This window comes from Aspergillus nomiae (genome assembly GCF_001204775.2).
Source record: "Aspergillus nomiae NRRL 13137 chromosome Unknown contig00396, whole genome shotgun sequence".
NCBI lineage: Eukaryota > Fungi > Ascomycota > Eurotiomycetes > Eurotiales > Aspergillaceae > Aspergillus > Aspergillus nomiae.
This window is the reverse complement of record NW_015378451.1, coordinates 1-18,342: the sequence shown is the minus strand read 5'-3', so window position 1 is coordinate 18,342 and position 18,342 is coordinate 1. Positions and strand designations below refer to the sequence as shown.

General features: G+C 49.9%; 8 protein-coding genes across 8 annotated transcripts; 5 read left to right on the top strand and 3 right to left on the bottom strand.

Moving 5' to 3' along the window:
• Positions 1–386: 386 nt before the first annotated feature.
• Positions 387–1,534, top strand: ANOM_008739 (ER lumen protein-retaining receptor; the record flags this gene model as incomplete). Its single annotated transcript, XM_015553995.1, has 3 exons — positions 387–489; positions 551–837; positions 914–1,534. 3 exons carry the CDS (start codon positions 387–389, stop codon positions 1,532–1,534), a joined length of 1,011 nt encoding a protein of 336 aa, XP_015402843.1.
• Positions 1,535–4,131: 2,597 nt separating this feature from the next.
• Positions 4,132–5,350, top strand: ANOM_008738 (uncharacterized protein; the record flags this gene model as incomplete). Its single annotated transcript, XM_015553994.1, has 4 exons — positions 4,132–4,257; positions 4,321–4,968; positions 5,032–5,118; positions 5,163–5,350. The coding sequence occupies 4 exons, from the start codon at positions 4,132–4,134 to the stop codon at positions 5,331–5,333; spliced, it is 1,032 nt and encodes a 343-aa protein (XP_015402844.1). The 3' UTR covers positions 5,334–5,350.
• Positions 5,351–8,835: 3,485 nt separating this feature from the next.
• ANOM_008737 (putative translation factor pelota) lies at positions 8,836–10,173 on the bottom strand (the record flags this gene model as incomplete). The annotated part of the gene is made up of 3 exons (XM_015553993.1): positions 8,836–9,486; positions 9,548–10,036; positions 10,096–10,173. The coding sequence occupies 3 exons, from the start codon at positions 10,171–10,173 to the stop codon at positions 8,836–8,838; spliced, it is 1,218 nt and encodes a 405-aa protein (XP_015402841.1).
• Positions 10,174–10,984: 811 nt separating this feature from the next.
• Positions 10,985–12,251, top strand: ANOM_008736 (aldo/keto reductase family protein; the record flags this gene model as incomplete). Its single annotated transcript, XM_015553992.1, has 6 exons — positions 10,985–11,056; positions 11,122–11,132; positions 11,201–11,258; positions 11,315–11,499; positions 11,552–11,921; positions 11,977–12,251. The coding sequence occupies 6 exons, from the start codon at positions 10,985–10,987 to the stop codon at positions 12,130–12,132; spliced, it is 852 nt and encodes a 283-aa protein (XP_015402842.1). The 3' UTR covers positions 12,133–12,251.
• Positions 12,252–12,545: 294 nt separating this feature from the next.
• ANOM_008735 (uncharacterized protein) lies at positions 12,546–13,310 on the top strand (the record flags this gene model as incomplete). The annotated part of the gene is made up of 1 exon (XM_015553991.1): positions 12,546–13,310. One exon carries the CDS (start codon positions 12,546–12,548, stop codon positions 13,308–13,310), a length of 765 nt encoding a protein of 254 aa, XP_015402839.1.
• Positions 13,311–14,578: 1,268 nt separating this feature from the next.
• ANOM_008734 (alpha/beta fold hydrolase) lies at positions 14,579–15,475 on the top strand (the record flags this gene model as incomplete). Its single annotated transcript, XM_015553990.1, has 1 exon — positions 14,579–15,475. One exon carries the CDS (start codon positions 14,579–14,581, stop codon positions 15,473–15,475), a length of 897 nt encoding a protein of 298 aa, XP_015402840.1.
• Positions 15,476–15,714: 239 nt separating this feature from the next.
• Positions 15,715–16,831, bottom strand: ANOM_008733 (intradiol ring-cleavage dioxygenase; the record flags this gene model as incomplete). The annotated part of the gene is made up of 4 exons (XM_015553989.1): positions 15,715–15,918; positions 15,980–16,047; positions 16,116–16,477; positions 16,584–16,831. 4 exons carry the CDS (start codon positions 16,829–16,831, stop codon positions 15,715–15,717), a joined length of 882 nt encoding a protein of 293 aa, XP_015402837.1.
• Positions 16,832–17,383: 552 nt separating this feature from the next.
• ANOM_008732 (tRNA 2'-phosphotransferase) lies at positions 17,384–18,342 on the bottom strand (the record flags this gene model as incomplete). The annotated part of the gene is made up of 2 exons (XM_015553988.1): positions 17,384–18,208; positions 18,314–18,342. Coding segments are annotated over 2 exons (854 nt in total), but the record flags the coding sequence as incomplete, so codon positions are not given.

The window sequence follows — 18,342 nt, the reverse complement described above, 5'->3', positions numbered from 1 at the left end:
GATACTGAGATAAATGACACATCTGTAGGACAGAATCTCTCCGTGTCCTCTACGTGTTGACCGCCCTTTCTCCTGCCCTCTGCTCCCTTCTAGCACGGCTTCCCTTTGGCCACATTGCCACTTTATTGGACTTTGGTTGTGGTCGCACATCCCAATCTGCGTTTCCGAGGCAGCAATTGTACAACACGCGAAGCTTTCGAGTACTGTCCTGATAAATTCGAGAAGGACGGGCGATCCCGAGGGAGTAGGTTTCTAAGTAGCACTCGGACTGTCTTGATGGCTATTGCTTGGATGGTGTCGTCATTCCTAACCTAGACATTGAACCCCTACTTACAAGCCATATACTTGAGACACCCTGCGTTGGTTGATTTGGATATCACGATACAATGGACCCAAAGTGGAACATTTTTCGCATACTGGGCGATCTCGCCCATATCTCTTCAAAATGCATTCTGCTGTGGGCCATCCATCGCAACAAGAGTGCGGAAGGTCTGTACGCTGCCCCTAGTTATCGATAGGCATTATACTCACCTGCTACTTTTCATCGCAGGTGTTTCGCTTCTTACCCAGGTGCTATATATGGTAGTCTTTCTCAGCCGTTATCTCGAATTGTTCATAGGGATAGGATGGGGGACCTTTTATCTCGTGTTTTTCAAGCTGTTTTACATCTTCTCTTCGGCATATATCATCTTTTTGATGATGAAGGTATACCCCCGGACACGGGAAAGGGAGCGGGCATGGAAGCTGGCCTTAGGCTCTGCTGCGGCGTCTTTAGTGTTAGCACCGATCTTGATGCTAATATTCAGACATCCTTTGCCCCAGAGATGGTTCACGGAGGTGAGTTGACCTAGGGATATATCATTTGTTGGAGGCTAGACTAATGAAGTGGGGCCTGCGCCGTATAACTATATAGATTTGGTGGACATTTTCGATCGTCCTGGAATCCGTTTGCGTGCTCCCCCAATTACTGCTCCTACGCCAGACCACTGTCCCTACTGTCATCGACTCCTATTATCTCCTTACATTAGGCTCCTACCGGGCATTCTACATTCTGAACTGGCTGTATAGAGGATTTGCCTCACATTACTGGGATCCCATTTCAGATATTTTTGGCATCGTCCAGACCGCGTTCTACATTGACTTCGCTTGGGTCTACTATACACGACAGCGTGTAAAACTCCGCAACGGTGGCGTTGTAGACTCTGAGGATTTCCGGAACAGCTGGCTGGTCAACAAAGTGTTGAGTTTCAGGCAGCGACGGAGCGTCGATGAAGAACAGCACCTCCAGGATGAAGGAGCAGAAGCTGGACATGGAGCTGAGGGTGAGCGGCCGAGAAACAACCGCTGGGGTGCTCGAGGGATATCTATCTCAGCAGATGACACATTGAACGAGAGTCCCCACGCCAAACCCAGCAGCACAGGTGACGACCGGCTGGAGGGATTCCTGGAGGACGAAGAAGACGGTTGGGAAGAGCACGCGAACCAACAAACACAGCACAACCATTCTCCTGATGCGACGGACAATCAGAAGTGATCTACTGGTTGATGATGGAGGGAAGGATTTTGCTTATAGAAGGCTTTCGTTGCGGGTTTGACATGTGCGTTGGGGTTTCTGGATTTATTTTGGGGGCTTGTGTCATCATGATTCCTACTCTTACAATCAAGTGAAACGACATTGAATTTTTGAAGCAGTAGCGATCGGCTAACATTCGATGTGAAACTGAAATTGGAATGACAGATACTATTTTTGGAATGGAATCAGCCTGTCAGGGCCTTAGGGACCCTGATTTGATATCATTCTCAACGATAATCTGCATGGTCCGGGAGGGGATGATGACGGGAGGGGCGAAGTTGAAGAGAGAGAGCTCGATAATTGGAGAGTTTTGAAGGAAACTAAAATAAGAAATAGTAATAGCAAATAAGAACATCACCTAAAGTAAGTCTATCCGTCCATGAAAAATCATTAATGAACAGCGAACGTGGAACCGTTGTTTCAAGAAATGCTCTGAGCCATGCTGCGCCATTTCATAGCCACGGACCCCATGTCAAGGCCGTTGAGATTACATCCATGTTCGGTAAACAAAGGGAAGGGGGCCAAGTCGAAGTTAGAAGGGCAAAACTGCCTGATCAGCGGTTCGGAAGTCGGCTTTGGGGGTGGGAAATAGGTTCGCGAATCCCTGTTCCATACTATTGTTCAGTAAGGAAAGTACCGAGGGCAGCGTGCAAGCCGCAAACTGGTACCCTATCCTCCGTACTATGGGCTGATGTTAATTTGAAATTCTTTTACATTAGCCCTTCCCTTTCCCGTTTTAGCCCCAATCCTGTGACATCACGTGCCCGCCCCGTCCCGTCACCCATGGAGATGCATCATTGCATATGTCCCTCGTCTGGATGGATGGAGAAAATTACACGACCATCAGCCTCCAGATGCTGTGCTTGGGGGCCGGAGGAGAGAAGGAGGGGGAGAAACGCTGTGTGGTTCTTCATGATCATGGCGAGAAAATTTTTCCCGTGATTGATCTGTTTAAGCGCTTGTGCCATCCCGACTCCCGAGATCCACCGCTGACGGTCTGGAAATGAGGCTCAAAGCCAATCTCTCATCTCATCTGGCGCCTAACCATTTGATATCGTCGGAGACACGTGGCGCTGGTTGGATCATTTGGATGCACACCACCGGCAGGATTCTTGAGGATTACTACCTTATGTCTGAGAGTCTGGACAACGAACGGAGTAACTTTGCTAGACACATTTCCTGAAAGAGTTGAACTGTCATCGTGGTGGTCAGAGCAATATCCCCAGTCCTGTCAATCCGCTAACTTTGACTAGTTCGTTCCTAATCCACCGGGGATTTGCAGCCGCAGCAACGAAGCAGCGCTTAATGACCCGCTTTGGTTCTTCCGGAGCAGCCCATCCATAAGCTTGGTCCGTTCTGTTGATGGAACTGGACCCTATGGGGTTATTCGGCCTTAGTCGATGGAGCAAATGTTTCTATGTGTCTTGTGCCCTACCCATTTCCATAGACTCCCTCGTTCCGGACTTTTTCCAGGTAAGGAATCCTGGTTGATGACCCTATTATTATTGGGGCTACACACTAGTAGCTTATCTATCAACTTCTCCGGCCCTTTAGGCTCCCCACTCGTGTAGTGACTAGAAGTCATAGAAGGGCGTTCGCCTGCATTGTGTCCAGGATATTTGTTTTTGATGACTTTTTATTTTTCAATGTATTGTTATTTTTTATTTTTATTTTTTTAATTTTATTTGATTTGATATCTTTCTTTTTTTAATTTTTCTTTTGTTCTTTCCAAATGACCCTCCCTTTCAATTGAACCTGGCAAAGTCTGTTTATTATTACTAGTATTTTCTTGTGAGATCCAGCGCTAATTTCCCCCCGACCGTCCTTCTAATTCTAGGATACGGCGGGCCGCTAAGCACCGATCCCAGTCCTTTGCCATGATGTCCAACCCATGGTTTCCACCCCTGGAGATCCAGAGCACTGGGACTATGATCGCAGGTGCTGCCTTGCCATCGAACAGCCATGTGGGCCTTTGAAATGCAAAGTCTGCGCCCCCGAAAGTTTGGGGGCTGGAATTCTTCTCCCCATGTTATGTCAAAGGATGAGCCATGGCTTTTTTTAAGACGCCAATGTTTTCTATCGGGATAAGTTGGCGCTTAAATGCGGGCTCATCGTCAAGTTTACACCTCTGGTTAAGAGCAACTTAGTGCGGCACAGCGTGGTGGGCGGTCTCTACACGTCTCTTAGAGCTCTCTAGACCTATTGACAAGGAAGAAAAAGTGTTCAAGAATTCTAGCCTGCCTCGCAAGGCAGCCCCCTCCTCTCGTTGTGCTGTACCAAGGATATGAACTTGCATAACATTACCGTTATCACTTTGTTTCTTCTATCTATTTAATACAGCAGTCTCTCCTCAGCCGGGGTTTCAGTGTTGCGAAGGACGTTCACTTTCATTGGCTTTCCCAAAAGGCACTACTGCTTATATACTACCACCTCTGGCCCCAATAAATACATTGATTTCATTCTTTGCCGCTGTGATTGTTGCTTCCTCTGTCGTTGTCTCATCAAACGTTTGATCCTCCCGCCGCTACATATTGCTGGTCCTCCTATCGGCTTGCTCCATGTTCCCTCGGACTCCAGGCGACTATACCGGGCCAACGCCGTATGGACCAGCTGGTCCTCACCCCGAAGAAGGAATGGATAACTTCTATGAGACGTATCAAGCTCCATGGCCCGGAGTTGAAGCTGTACGTGCGAACTTGATGCCCACGCAGAGACGTCATATACTGACAAGCTCCGGTACTCCACAGTCCCCCTATGGAGGCGTCCACCACCCTTACAATACCACGGCAGCCTTTCCGTCCCATGCCATTTTAACGCCAATTAGTCTTCCTGACAGCTCTTTTGCCCATGCCCGACCTGACTCGGTTCTCAGCCATCATTCGCAAGAATATGCGTACTGCATGGCTGAATCTGTCCCCTCACATGGACTGGGAATCACCGCGCCCTTTCCAAGTGACTTCCCGCGAACTGTAACCGCTGGTCTAGGCCCTGTTCCCGACCCGGATTATGTCTTCAGTGGAGCCGCCCTGTCACCTCCACCACCTCCCGTTAAGCGGACCCGGCGAAGTCCTAAACCAACGGTGGCAGCTCGCGAAGGACCAGTCACCATCCTACCTCATCCGGAAGGTCTTCAACGACTAGAGCAGGAACGCCGGCGCGAGCAAGTCGACCCTCAGTCACACCAACGACCTCGAGCCCCCGGCCGAGGGCGACGAGACCCGCAAGCCGAAGAAGAAGATGCATTTGTTGAACGATTGCGGGAACAGAACCTGGCGTGGAAGCACATCCGGGAGATGTTTCGGGAGAAGTTCAACAAGGACGCATCGGAGGCCCGCCTACAGATGCGGATGCTGCGCAGGCGCAAGGACCGCTCGGCTCGGTGGGAAGAGAGCGATGTGAGTACGTACATCGCACCCACCTCCTCATCTTTGCCCACTGCTAATAACCAGGTCGTCTAGATTCGATTGCTCATAAGGGCTAGAGATTACTGGGAGAGGGAAAAGTATAATTTAATAGCACAAAAGGTGAGGTCTCCTACGCAGACAGTGAGTGGCATTGGTAACCTGCCTGCTAACCATCAAGGCATTAGATGCATGAGCTAGGGGCGAAGAGATCTTACACCGCACAACAATGCGAAGCACAACTACGGTATCTAGATTCACGTCGTGAGGGTGACCCCTCACTGACACGAATAGTGGATGCGCGAAGACGCGCTACGATGAAATCCCCTCGAGGAATTGTCCGCGTGACGAGTGCCTAGTCGTTCTCCACGTCCTCTTTCACCTATTGTTTCGTTCTTTCTCTCTACGATGGCCCTTTTTTCTTAGATCCTATTCACCCCTGACCAGCGTGGGTTTACTAGCAAGGACGGAGTTTTGATAACGAGATTAATGCATGACCAGCTAGCGTTGTTTGATGCCCTCTGTTTCATTCCTTTATTATCATTATCATTATCATTATCATTATTATTATTACGATTATTTCTCCCTTCAAATCGTTGACCTGTTAGTCCCGACATCTTGTCTCAGATACCGGAGATATACCCTGATTGCACCACCAAATGAAAAGTATCACTATTCCAAAAATCTCAACGAAGCTAAAACGCCGAAGTTCCCCAGTAATCTGGGAATTGTAATCAAAGAACGGTCCCACCATGACAAAGAGAAGCCAACCGCTCCAGAAACCAGGATTTCAAATTAGCAAAAAAAAAAAAAAAAAAAAGACGTTACACTTCCCATGTACAGCTCCAGTCCGTTCATCCGCAGGGACAAACAGCTGAACCATGCATCAGCCTCTCTCATGAACAAAGAAAAAAAAAGAAAAAGAAACAAGACCCACCATCCGGTTCAACAGTTCAACCGTTAAAGTTTAAGACCAGAAAAAGCAAAGAAACAAAAAAGAAGGGCAGATCCACGAAATTAAAACCGTACCCCGGTCCCTCGCTTAGACCGAAGCTTCAGTCCTTCCAAGACCTCTTTTCTCCTTGTTCTTTGAACACCTTCCCTGCGCCGCCAACATTAGCCGCCGTTCCAAGACAAAGAGGCTTAATGGATGCCAGTCGAGAGCCGCCGGACGAGGATCCTCTGCATTAGACTAGGCGGATAGATAGATTCGGGGATGTTTAAATGAGTTATGGATCCGGGATCGTCCAGTTGGTGTGACGTGGGGGGTGGTGGGGGGAGGGAAGGGATTTGCATGTATGTTGCGTGGTGAAGCTATTCGCTGGAAACGAAATCTATATTTGTAGATGGACCGGGGGTAGCATGACTGCGCTGCGGCTGAACTTGGTGTGTGCGTGTGTATGTCTCAGACCTGACTCGTGCCTTGCAGCCTGACTATCGACTGGGATGTGGTGGTGGTGGTGGTGGTGGTGGTCCTAAGTTCGAATGACCAATTCCCAGATTTTACCTTTACCTTCCCTTGTACACATACACACACACACACACATCTTGGATGTCTCACCCGCGGGACCGAGATCGAGCGTTGAACGACACTAGCCTCCGATCCTTTAATTAACGAACAGGATCATCATATATGTCAGGATGTGCATCCTAATGGGGTTATACTGACTCCTTCCCAAAACAGTTCATATCGAGGGTGCAAGTGTATACCAATCGGTTAGTAGTACTGTATATATGAAGCTCCAAAAGAAAAAAAAAGAAGGAAGCCGCCCTCTGGCCGCAATTGGACATGTTTATCAGCCTCGTGGAATGTCTTGCTCGTTTTCATGTATAGTATCGGTCAGTATAGTTCATTGACCCTGGTGATTTTCTTTGTCAGATGGAGAAGAAACCTGTCGTTGTACTTGGTTTTCTTCCCCCCTGGGACCCTGTCTACTAATATACTTACTATATCTACTATAACTACCAGTATAACTATAACTACAAGTATACTTTCGTATATGTAATGCATGTCTCATCTCAAAACTGAAATCCATCTGGACAGAACAAAAAGAAAAACGAAAAAAGACCGGGACATATACCGTTCGACTCCGGATTTTATGCAAGCCACGCTCTCATACTATCGACGAGAACGGCTTAGAGTGATCTTCATCCTGCATATGGGTACACGATCTGGCAAATTAAAGCAAAACCCAAAAGAACAAGGTAAAAGGAAAAAAGAAATAACAGGCAACACCAATTCATTATACATCGATAACGCCTTAATTTAACAGACTTTCTTGGGACGCAAAAGAAATTTAAGAGAGAAAAAAAAGGGGAACCTAACCATTAACTTAACTTGACAGCTGTGCTAAATGCCGACATTGCCGCGGAGGTAAAAAAAAAGGTTAGTTTTCCTCTTGCAGGCCAAATGTTGCCTAAACGCTTGAGCGTAAATTTAAGATTCCCGGAGTTTGGGGCACTGGCGACGTCCCGATTGGTCTGGGCGCGTGAAGGTGTTGCCTGAGATCTGGAAATTGGAATTAAGGCCGCCACGTTGAGTGAGACATGGTTCTTTGTCGGGGTTTGCATGGAGACGAGGCTGTCAAGGCTGATAGAGATAGTACACTCTGGGCTATTTTTCCTCGGAAGGTTGGAGGAGCGAAGTTAGGGCTTGCTGCTTGGCAGGTTTGGAATTGTCCTGGAACTTTTTGGCGGTATGCTGACAAGCTTTTCCACACCAATGACGAGGCTTGCGGCGATTGCTGCTTTTACGGGTCTATAGTCCGCCTCTAGTATGCAGGCCCGTTGGGGCTTCATGCGGCCGCATTGGTCGGACAGCAGACATGCAGAGAAAAGCGGTCAACGCTGGAGTTATTATTAGCCTATTGACGAAATCAATGCGGCGAGTATCGCCATTTAATGTCATGTTCTTTACTGGAGACGGTGACTCCGAGTGAGCCCTCGGAACAGCCTCAATCCGATCTAGCTCAAACATTCAGTAACCCAAGGATGGAAATAGCACCCAAGGTGAAAGAATGACTGGACTGCCGTGTCTTCTCGCGTCTCTGACCACTCACAGGTATAGTACAACTTCTCAACATCTTCCATCCACCCCCTTTGGTGACCATATTACGCCGCAATCGCTAACGATCTTCAGGATGGAGTCATGATTTGCTAGTGCTTTTCCCTTTCTCGCTCATATAGTCGCTCGGAAGTCCAGACCGGGTGCAGTAACCACAGGTTGAGCATCAGTGTGGCAATGGCGAAGAGACATTACCCAACAATGACTACATGACACTCGTGGAGGTGACGGAGTGTCCGGAGTGTATGGATATTATTATCAATCTTTGACTGCCGAGGCTGCTTGGGAGTGTCTTGTGTCTCGTACTGAGATCCAACCAGCATGTCTGGTTTTCGTCTTCTTGCGTGGACGTGCACAAATGCAAGCCATTGTGTAATCATCGCAGGCGAATTGCTTGAGCGGTCAGGGCCTTTTTGTGGGAGCGTCGGGCATGAACGACCGCCTATTCGTTCCGCATCTGATAACTGATCAGGTGGCTCTGAGTCGGACTGTGCATCGCAGGGTATTTGGAATAAAGGCGAGACAGTGTGAAGGAGTGTGCGATTGTCAGCCTCGCTCAACTGGCTGTGTAATATGAGTGTTTCGGGTGAGGGACAGAGGCGATTGTATATGCGGTGTAATTGGGTTTGTCTCTCGTTCTTAGACGGTCTTGGTAATGACAAGGAGAGGGTCACTTGAATAAATGGCGGGGGGTTTGAACGTGTCAATGTTTTACACAAGTTATGTTGGGAAAGTCGAATGTAAGGTCGCCAGTAGATGAGCCTTGTCTATGCTATAATGGATGTCTACTATTATGTTCAACTTTGCTCCTCGTCGGAGTCGTAATCATCCTCGACAATGGGGAACGTCAACAGAGCGGCAATGCCTCCCAGCCCATCCAGTCTCCTGCCACTCTCATGGTCTGAGCTGAGCACGCGAACCTCTCCACCTTCCACGTCCCGCACGCGGTCAACCAGTGATACCCACCGTTTACGCTCGGCCACGTCCTGGGACCGGAACAGGCGATTGGAGATAATGAGCACGCCACCACCACGGCCCACGGCGCCTTGGTCAACTGCCGATTCGACCTCGCGCGGACCGTAAGTCGCCTTGTTGGTCTCTTTCCGAAGTTGCTCCTGGAAGTCGTCCATGAGCTTGGTTTCACGGGCGTACTTGGTGTCGGCGAGGATCGTTTTGACGGAGGGTGACTGTAGAACTTCTGCCAGGGAATGTAGGTACCCGGAGGCGGAGTGAACGACCACAATACTCGGGAGTAGACGCTTCAGAGCGGGTGTGGTGGTCGCTGCGACGGACTGAATGTGCTTTTGGAACCCGGCGGCAACGAAACCAGGCGATGCAAGGAGGACGGGACGGACGGACTCGTTGCTGGTGAGAGAGGTAGAGCTAGTGTTGAATTCTATCTGGCGAAGAAGGGTGTCTAGCGTGACTTGGTAGAATTTCGTCAATCCCTGACTAAGTTAGCAGGGCCGTCGGCGTAGGTGATAAAAAGAAAGAGAATATCGAGCGCACCTTGTCATGATCGCTGCCCCCTTGTCGTTTCCGCGGAACTGACATTTCAACCTTCTGCTTCAGAATCGTCTGAAACTGCCCAATAAAGCATATATGAGCCAGACCCTCCTGCATAACAACGGCTACAGCTTCCGCCCTCCGGTTCCCGCCCTCATCAACCGCATCTTTAAGCATCTGGATGGCGATACTATCCCATCCCACCCCCTCGCCGTCGGAGCCGATTTCCTTTTCAAGCGTAAAGTTGCGATTCAACTCCAGATCTAGCGTATGGTGCTGGCCAACCTTGGTGTGCTGCGTCTCGTTCACAATCTGCCCACTCACATGCAGCTGGGAAAGCTGGGGATCGAAATCTAGAGATTTGACCCGGATCTCGAGCGTCAGGTGGACGCGAGCGGACGTCGTAGACCCAGTCTCTTGGGTCGTGGTAACACGGCGAATGGCACTGGCGCGAAGAAGGTCGCCAGGTCGAATTAGGTTGTATGCATGCCACTGAAGGAATTTGCTCAGCAATAGGGTCGATGCGATCGCTTAAAGGTCCAAATTATTACCATGTCTTCGGGCTCTTCAGGGCACAGAGTGACTGTGCCCGAGCCGTTCAGCTCGACCTTGTTCTTGATCAAGCGCATTTTGCGCGTGGGGAGCTGCAGGAGAGGGTAGGAGTGGGCTGGGGAGGTTAGATGTTATATCGGAACTTAAGTGGGTTGGTCTTCGAATGTGTGAATTTCTTTCGCGATGGCGAGCGACTGTTCTTCCTTCGGCTTAATAGACTTCTATTCAGGTGAGCATAGACGTAATGGATAATAATGGCTATCTGAGCGCAGGAATTATGTAGAGGTTCGTTGTTTAGCCTGGCTCCCCGCGAGTGTTGGCGGAGAGAAGATAGAAGACGGCGTTTTGCATCATCGGCGTCCAAGGTGCGGGACACGCCCTAGAGCGGTCTAGCGTTGATCTAGCGTTATCGATAAGATTGATATGCCCAAACCATACATAAGCCCTAATCTAGACAAGGCTACATGCATACTCCAAGTCTCCAAGTAGCTTCTAGAAGACTAAGTCGATAGTCTCCCTTTAGGTGGCCATAAGCCAAGGATTTATTTGCCGCGGGTGCCTGAAAAACACCCCCTGGCGTGGTATCATTTTCCGTGCACATCCCTAAAAGGCCTAACAGCCGAATTCGGTCTTCCGTTTTAGAGCAGCCCCACGTTGATGTTATCCACACGACGCCATGGGAGCTAATTTACTCGTCAGGGCCGCTGATCCAGCCGGAAGTGGAAGACTGTGGAATAAATAACGGAGCGAGGGACCCGGTGAACGTCTTGCTGTTCCGTTGTCTGCCCTGTTACATCTACCCCTCCAAACTGTCTGCTGGGCAAAGGTGACTTGTTAGCATTCATACAAGACAGAAAAAACAGAAAATATCACGGCCACACCAACATTATGGCTCCGCTATCGCTTCAGTCGACCCATAAGTTGGTCTCGGGATATGAGATCCCTGTCGTTGGTTTCGGTGTAAGTCGCAGCCGGATGGACCTTGACTGAAGAGGATGATTCTGACAACTATAATCCAATTTTAGGTTTACCAAACGTAAGTGTCTAGGGCTACATTTCGATCTAAACAGACTATATGGCATCGATACTGACCTGTCGGCGTAGTCCGCCTGATATCACAGAGAAGGTGACCCTGAAGGCCTTGGAAACTGGCTATCGCCATGTAAGGTGTTTTTTGTTCAGCATTGATTGAACAATGGAATTAACTGGACACCACAGGTCGACAGCGCCAAGTACTATGCGAACGAAGCTGAATGCGCCGAGGCTATCCGCAAGTCGGGTATCGACCGTTCCAAGATCTTCTACACAACCAAGGTCCCCGTCAGCCACATGTCCTACGAAAAGGCTAAAGAGGCTATCGAGGCTAGTCTTGCGGATGCAGCTGGAATCGGCTATATCGACCTGTAATCACTATCCCTAGTCCCATATGAAAGCCAGACAACTAACACCGACAAGGGTGCTGCTCCACGCTCCCTTTGGAGGTAAAGAGGGTCGCCTTGGCGCCTGGCGCGCTCTGGTAGAAGCTCAGAAGACCGGCAAGGTCCGTTCCATCGGAGTTTCCAACTACGGTATCCACCACCTCAACGAATTGGAGGAATACATCAACAGCGGCGTGGGTGGTCAGATCTCCGTTGGCCAATACGAAATCCACCCCTGGTGCCCGAGAGAAGACATTGTCGATTGGCTGAAGAAGCGCAACATTGTTGTTGAAGCGTATTCGCCTTTAGTGCAGGCCACTCGTATGAACGAGCCCATTTTGCAGAGTCTAGTCAAGAAGCACAACAAGACTCCTGCTCAGGTCTTGATCCGGTGGAGCTTGCAGAAGGTATGTTTTCCTTTATTGTCAGAGTTTCTATGCATATGTATTGACCCGGTTCCAGGGCTATGTCCCTCTCCCCAAGTCCGTGACCGAGTCGCGTATCATCGAGAACACGCAGGTATTCGACTTTGAGCTATCGGAAGAGGACATGGAGAGCTTGAAGACAGGGGTGGATGCACCTGTTTGCTGGGATCCCGCCAGGGACTCCCGCCTTTGATATCCAAGCAAATATGCGGAGATTGGGATGAGCATAGGTTCTTCCAAAAGTCTAAAACCTTAAGTTGGAACTAAGCCAAATCAATGATAAATGAACTAGAAATTATTTATATTATGAAACTTCATTTCTGTACTTTGGAGAGGATCAGAGCTCGGATAGCCAAGAGCGCAAGAAGATAACAAGCTCCCGTGAACTCGGTCACAGATAAACGGCCGTTTCGGCACAACTTAATGCCGTCCGCAAGACACCTACAGCTTCCGTTTACGGACCTTAACAACATGGTGATCAACAAAAGGCCTTTGTTACTTTCTCAGCCAAAATACTCCATGAGCATCTCCAATGTCTGCCTATATTTCGCCAGTCTCAAGGGACGTAACGCCTAGTATATACCTTTATTTCCGCCCTAGGTCAAGATGCCTGGATCGCCGAAACGTATCGTCCTAGAGAAATCGCGAACTGTCCGTCGTCGATATCAACGCAGCAACAAACGTCTCAAGTTCACAGCATCTCAGATCGCGCGAATAGAACGGGATGAAGAACGCGAGCGCAAAGCGCAGAAGCTTCGGGAGAGGGAGAAGAAGCGCATAACCAACAAGAAAAAGAAGGCCGAGAAAGAATTGAAGGCTCGCGAAGAACGACGACGACTTGGTATACCCGATCCCGATGCACCCACTGTTCCGTCAAGCCAACCGTCGCTATTCAATTTTCTTAAGAAGGGCCCTCAAGGCCCTGCGGAGCAAGAGACGACATGTGAAGATACGGAGCCTGATACTATAAGCACGGAAGTGGATACTAGCGAGGACTCGAACCCGGAGGATGAACCAGACGACGCGGAAGCTGTCAGTCTAGAAGTTAGTATCGACAGTGTCGGTGGAGATACGGAACCTCAAGAGGTTAATTGCGGACAGAGAGATGACGACGAATTTTCCGATTGCTCTATCTTCGACGATGAAGACATTATCAAGGAAGCTGAAATTGTCGCGGTCTCACAGAGTACTGCTCATACAGAGCCGGAGAAAAAGGAGCACAAAGATCAAGTAGCCCCGCCAGTCCCGATCAGTTTACCAGCAGGGGAATCCTTCCGAGATGATACAGCTATCTTGCTGGAAGAATTTGCTGATGAACTCGTTACCGACGAGGAATTCGAACAGGAATTGCTCCGGCTCGATGCAGGATGACATAGAGACTCAATTAGTGCTGTGAGTACAAGGAGTATTGTATTCTTTAGCACGGCAATCTTCCCTGCGGAAGCGTCTGGCTTCCTTTTCTGATCTCGGGCCCGCTTAGCGCCGCTTGTTGCTCCATGAGCGACTAAAGAATGAAATGAACAGCGTCAATCCACGTTCGTCGAACAACCGCGCGTCAACCCAGAGCAGTGCAAGAGCGATTCAGGGCGATTCCCTGATGCACTTGGTCTTTCTGGGGCTAACCGCATGCCATATGCATGGCTATGACTCTGCTCAGGATCTACATGCAATCGTTCTACACTAACTAGGCCATCGATTTTCTCGTGTCCCAATATCTTGGAATTTTGGTAGCAAGAATATCGCAATCCCGACGAGGTTGAAGGTTGGCCGATCTATTCGACTAGCTTCGCAATGATATTGGAGAAACTGTGCCTGTTGATGCGTTATAGAGACCCAATTACAACTACTCTACATATCACTTCCATTCTATGCCACCTGAAAGCTAATTCAGCAATACTAAAATATTGGATATTATCTTTGGACCTTGAACGGAATGGAGGCTCATTCCATTAGCCACACGTCTGATGCATTTTTTCGACCTCGTTAAGGAGTCATAAATGCTGGGAGACCTGGGATTAGATCGATTATGTGAACTTTGTCGCTGTTGATCTATGACCCAAGTCACGCATGTTAAAAGCTCTATATTCAACTTAAAGAGACTTGAACCGAAACTGAACCACCAAGGCATGGTCAAGTCCTTTTCGGTTTCCAGGGATATATTATTTGACACGAGGATTTCCGATGACTGCAAGCGGACCATGCCAGGGGACTGGGTCTGCGAATATCTCGCTAGGAATTGAATTATAAACATCAAAAACTTTAGGCATTGAATGTGCTTCCAAACTCGCTGATATTAACCAACCTGCGAGATGGCAGGGATATGTAGTGTTAGCTAATGTCGGCGTCTATAGTTAGTAGAAAACCAACACTATCCGACCCGACGGGCGACGATCCGCAGCGCTATCCGAGCGCCCCGCGTCGGCTAGGCCATTCAGCAACAAGGCGCGGATTTACTCCGCTGCCATCCGGACGGATATATTGGGAATGAGATGCAATTAACATCGTCATACATAGCAGCCCTACTGCCCTAACTAGTAGTAGCCTACTATCTAATTAAGTAAAATCCGATTGATATCTTCACCTCTTCACCTCCTAATTTCAATACTACAATCCCATCCCTCACCCCCCACACAGCAACCATGCCCTCCCTCAACATAAACAACCACCACCTCCACTACGCCGACTCACACCCCAACGGCGCCCCAGAACAAGGCCACACCATCGTCTTCATCCACGGCCTGGGCTCCTCCCAAAACTACTACTTCCCCATCCTCCCGCATCTAACCAACCACCGCTGCATAACAATCGACACATATGGCTCCGCCCGCTCAACCTACACGGGACAACCGATCTCCATCGCCTCCATCGCCGCAGATGTAATCGGCGTCCTAGACGCACTTAGCATCCCCAAAGCCGTGGCCGTCGGCCACTCAATGGGCGGCCTCGTCGTCACCCTGCTTGGCGCCCAGTATGCAGACCGCATAAAGGCAGTGGTAGCTATTGGGCCGACGCATCCTTCCTCGACGCTCACGACGGTGATGAACAAGAGGAGCGAGACTGTTTCCGAAGGTACCCTACACTCCACTACTCTCCCAACCCATCCCACCAACACAATTCTCCGCAATATCACTAACACACCCCCAAAAGCCGGCATGGAACCAATGGCCAACACCATCCCATACCAAGCAACCGGATCCGGGACCTCAGCGCTCACGAAGTCGTTCATCCGGGAACTGATCCTCGGGCAGAACCCCGAGGGCTACGCCGCGCTTTGTCGGGCCATTGCTGCAGCGCCCATGATCGATTATTCGGCTGTCCAGGCGCCGTTCTTGCTTATTGCTGGCGAGGAGGATAAGTCTGCGCCGTTGGAGGGCTGTCGGGTTATTTTTGACGGCGTGGCCAGTGAGAAGAAGAGCTTGGAGGTACTGCAGAAGGTGGGTCATTGGCATTGTGTTGAGGCGCCGGAGGCTGTGGGGGGTTTGATTGCAAGGTTTGTTGGGGGGTTGGTTTGTAGGGATTTAGAGGATTTTAATTAATTCAGTTGTTGGGGTGGATATTAGACATTTCTTTGCTTCTTAATGGATGTATATGTTATATACATATGTGTGTGGTTGATGTGCATACAATGTATAAACAAGACCATACCAAATCATACTGAAGAAAGCCAATTAAGATCACAAATCTCTCATCATAATTTGACTAAAACAAGCTTCCAGAATGCTAAAATTGAAGGAAAAGGTATATACAAAATTCATTAATCAAGAGCCAAAAATGTTCATACACCATTGGTGCTGCTCGGCTGAGCCGGCACCAATTTCACATCATAATTCAGCTCAAGACCAGCTTGAGAGTCGCCCTCGCGGGGAACAAAGTCCACGATCAGCGAGTCCTTGACGGCGAAGACAGAGTCATTGGTTAGGTATTGGTCTTTGCGGTCGAAGATCTGCGTGGTGAGGGGCTTGTAGCCGTCGTGAGTAGCCTATACACTTGTTAGCTTGGTCCTTGATACGAGCAAAAGCGAATAGCAAATATAGACTCACAATGATGTGGATATGAGCAGGTCTGAACGGATGTCTGTCCATCAGCTTGAGCAGCTTGCCTGCCGGTCCTACATTCAACCCAGATCAGCATTCAAACACTCCCTCCCAAACCACCCGGGACAAAAGTGAAACGTACCATCATCGGGAACAGGATACGGCGTGGGTCGCAAGCAGTAGAAGTAATACCGGCCCTCCTCGTCCGTCTTGAACTTTCCGCGGAGGTTGAACTCCTCCTGGTTCGGGTCCTGCTGCTCGTACAACCCATTCGTCGCTGCCTGCCACACCTCCACGGTGGCGCCCACCAGCGGCTTCTTGGTGGTGAAATCGATCACGCGGCCATGCATGAAAGCCATCTCACCATCTGGGACCCCCTTGACGATGTTCTCGCCGTTCTTGCGGTAGGGGGTGTCGGCGCGGAAGAATGGACCCAGGATGGCAGTTGCGGTGGGAGCGTCTTCGGCCTCTTCGGCGAGTTTGAAGGTGATTTCGTCGACGAGGCTTGAATTTCAAGTCAGTATATATATGAATATATTTATTTGTGGTGTCAAAGAGGTAGTTGTGATTGACAAAGATATTGCATGTGTATAGTCACAGGGAAACGTACGATTCTAACCCAATCACGTCGCAGACTAGCTGTCCCTCGTTCCGCTTGTCGTTGCTCATTTGACCGGCCCAGTTCATCAACTGGACTCCGGCCATCCATTCGTCGACAGTGACCTCGTTCTCGCGCGCAAAGTCATGGACATGGCGGATCAGGCTGGTCATCAGCTGGCGGAACCGGGGTTCGGTCTTGGGGCCCATGGCGTTGACGACATTGTCGGTGAAATTGGGGTCGAATCGGTGGGTGGCCATGTTGGCTTTTTTTTCTTTTCTGTCTCTATATTTTCCTTGTTCGTGTGGATATTATTTCCGAGATGCTAGAGTTTTGTATATGTCTGGTTGAGATAAAATCGAGGTATACTTCAGGATGAGGGGTAGGAGGGGTAGATATAAAACAAGGAACTATAAAACAGGATAAGTTTCCAAAGAGCACAAACAGTCTTTTATATCAGAGTCTATTCGCCGCCATGATTTGAAATGCTAGCCTTCCGGACGGCCTTTGCTGGAGAGACCCCGCAAATCGATCCGGCGGAACTAATGGACGAAGGTCGAGTTGCATGAGAACTCCAGCAGATACTGGCATCGGAATGGCCCAATGGACCGTATGATCGCCCGTCGGAAAGCGCACATGGCGCATCCGATCCCCCGCAACTCGATCGGATGTCGGATAGGGATGCGCGGTGATTGGTCCGGGGTTGGGCTTCCCCGCAGGACCTTATGCGACGTATCGGGACAAGTAACAACACCGATAATGTCCGCGTGGAATCTTAGTATAGTATATGCAAAGCCGTTGATGCAGTATATTCATGGCTGCGTAGTAGTAGCTTCCTTCTTCTGATTCGCATTCCGTCTCCCCTTAGGATTTCCCTGCTTCACCAACTCCTCCGGCAACGCCTGGACCTCCTTCCCACCCTCCCAGATCTTCCCCAGCCCATGCTTCCTCTCAACCACCACATCAAAGAACTCCACTGGAACAACACCCTTACCACCCTCCACCGCCATTCCTTCACTCAAAATAACCCCGTTCTCACTCCTCCAGAACGGACACCCAGCTGCCAGCGCCCTCCGCAAATCAATGTAGATAAGCAACTGCGCATCCCGGCGCATCCCCGAGATGACCTTCTCTCCGTGATCCCCTGTAACTTCTTTCGTCCGCTGCGCCCCCTGCTCAAGCGCAGACTGCACGGACGGCCCCGTAGCAAAATGCACCTGATTCCGCCCCATGCTCCTCAACCCGCCCGAGGCCAGAATCGCCGGCCAAGCAGCATGGAACGTCCCATGTACAACGGTATCGGGTAACTTGGCCTCATCATCCAGCGACAGTTTCTCCAAAAAAGAAGCCGCATCCACACTCTTAATACTGTGTCCCTGCGTCGCACGGATCAAGAAATGCGCCGGGTCGGGGTCCGACTCGGACACCGCGAGGGCCGTCTCCGTCGCGGAATCCTGCCCCGCGCTTGTCGTCGGGATGCCATCTTCTGTAGCGGCTTCCGTGGAGGTCGACTGCTGGGCCTGGGCCTCAGCGGAGGGGACATGTAGAAGGGCGAAGCGCTTTTTGTCCGAGGTTGCGACGGCGGCCACGATTTCGGGGAAGGTAACTTTGAGGGATTTGAGTTTGCGCCAGGCGAGCTGCAGCCAGTGTTAGATTTAAGATCCAGGAATGTAGATCTGTTGTTTCTGATGTAGTGAACTAGTGGGGGGGGGGGGTTGGGAGAACGTGAGGGCGTAACATACCACGTCTGCGACGTTCGCGTAGCCTTGCG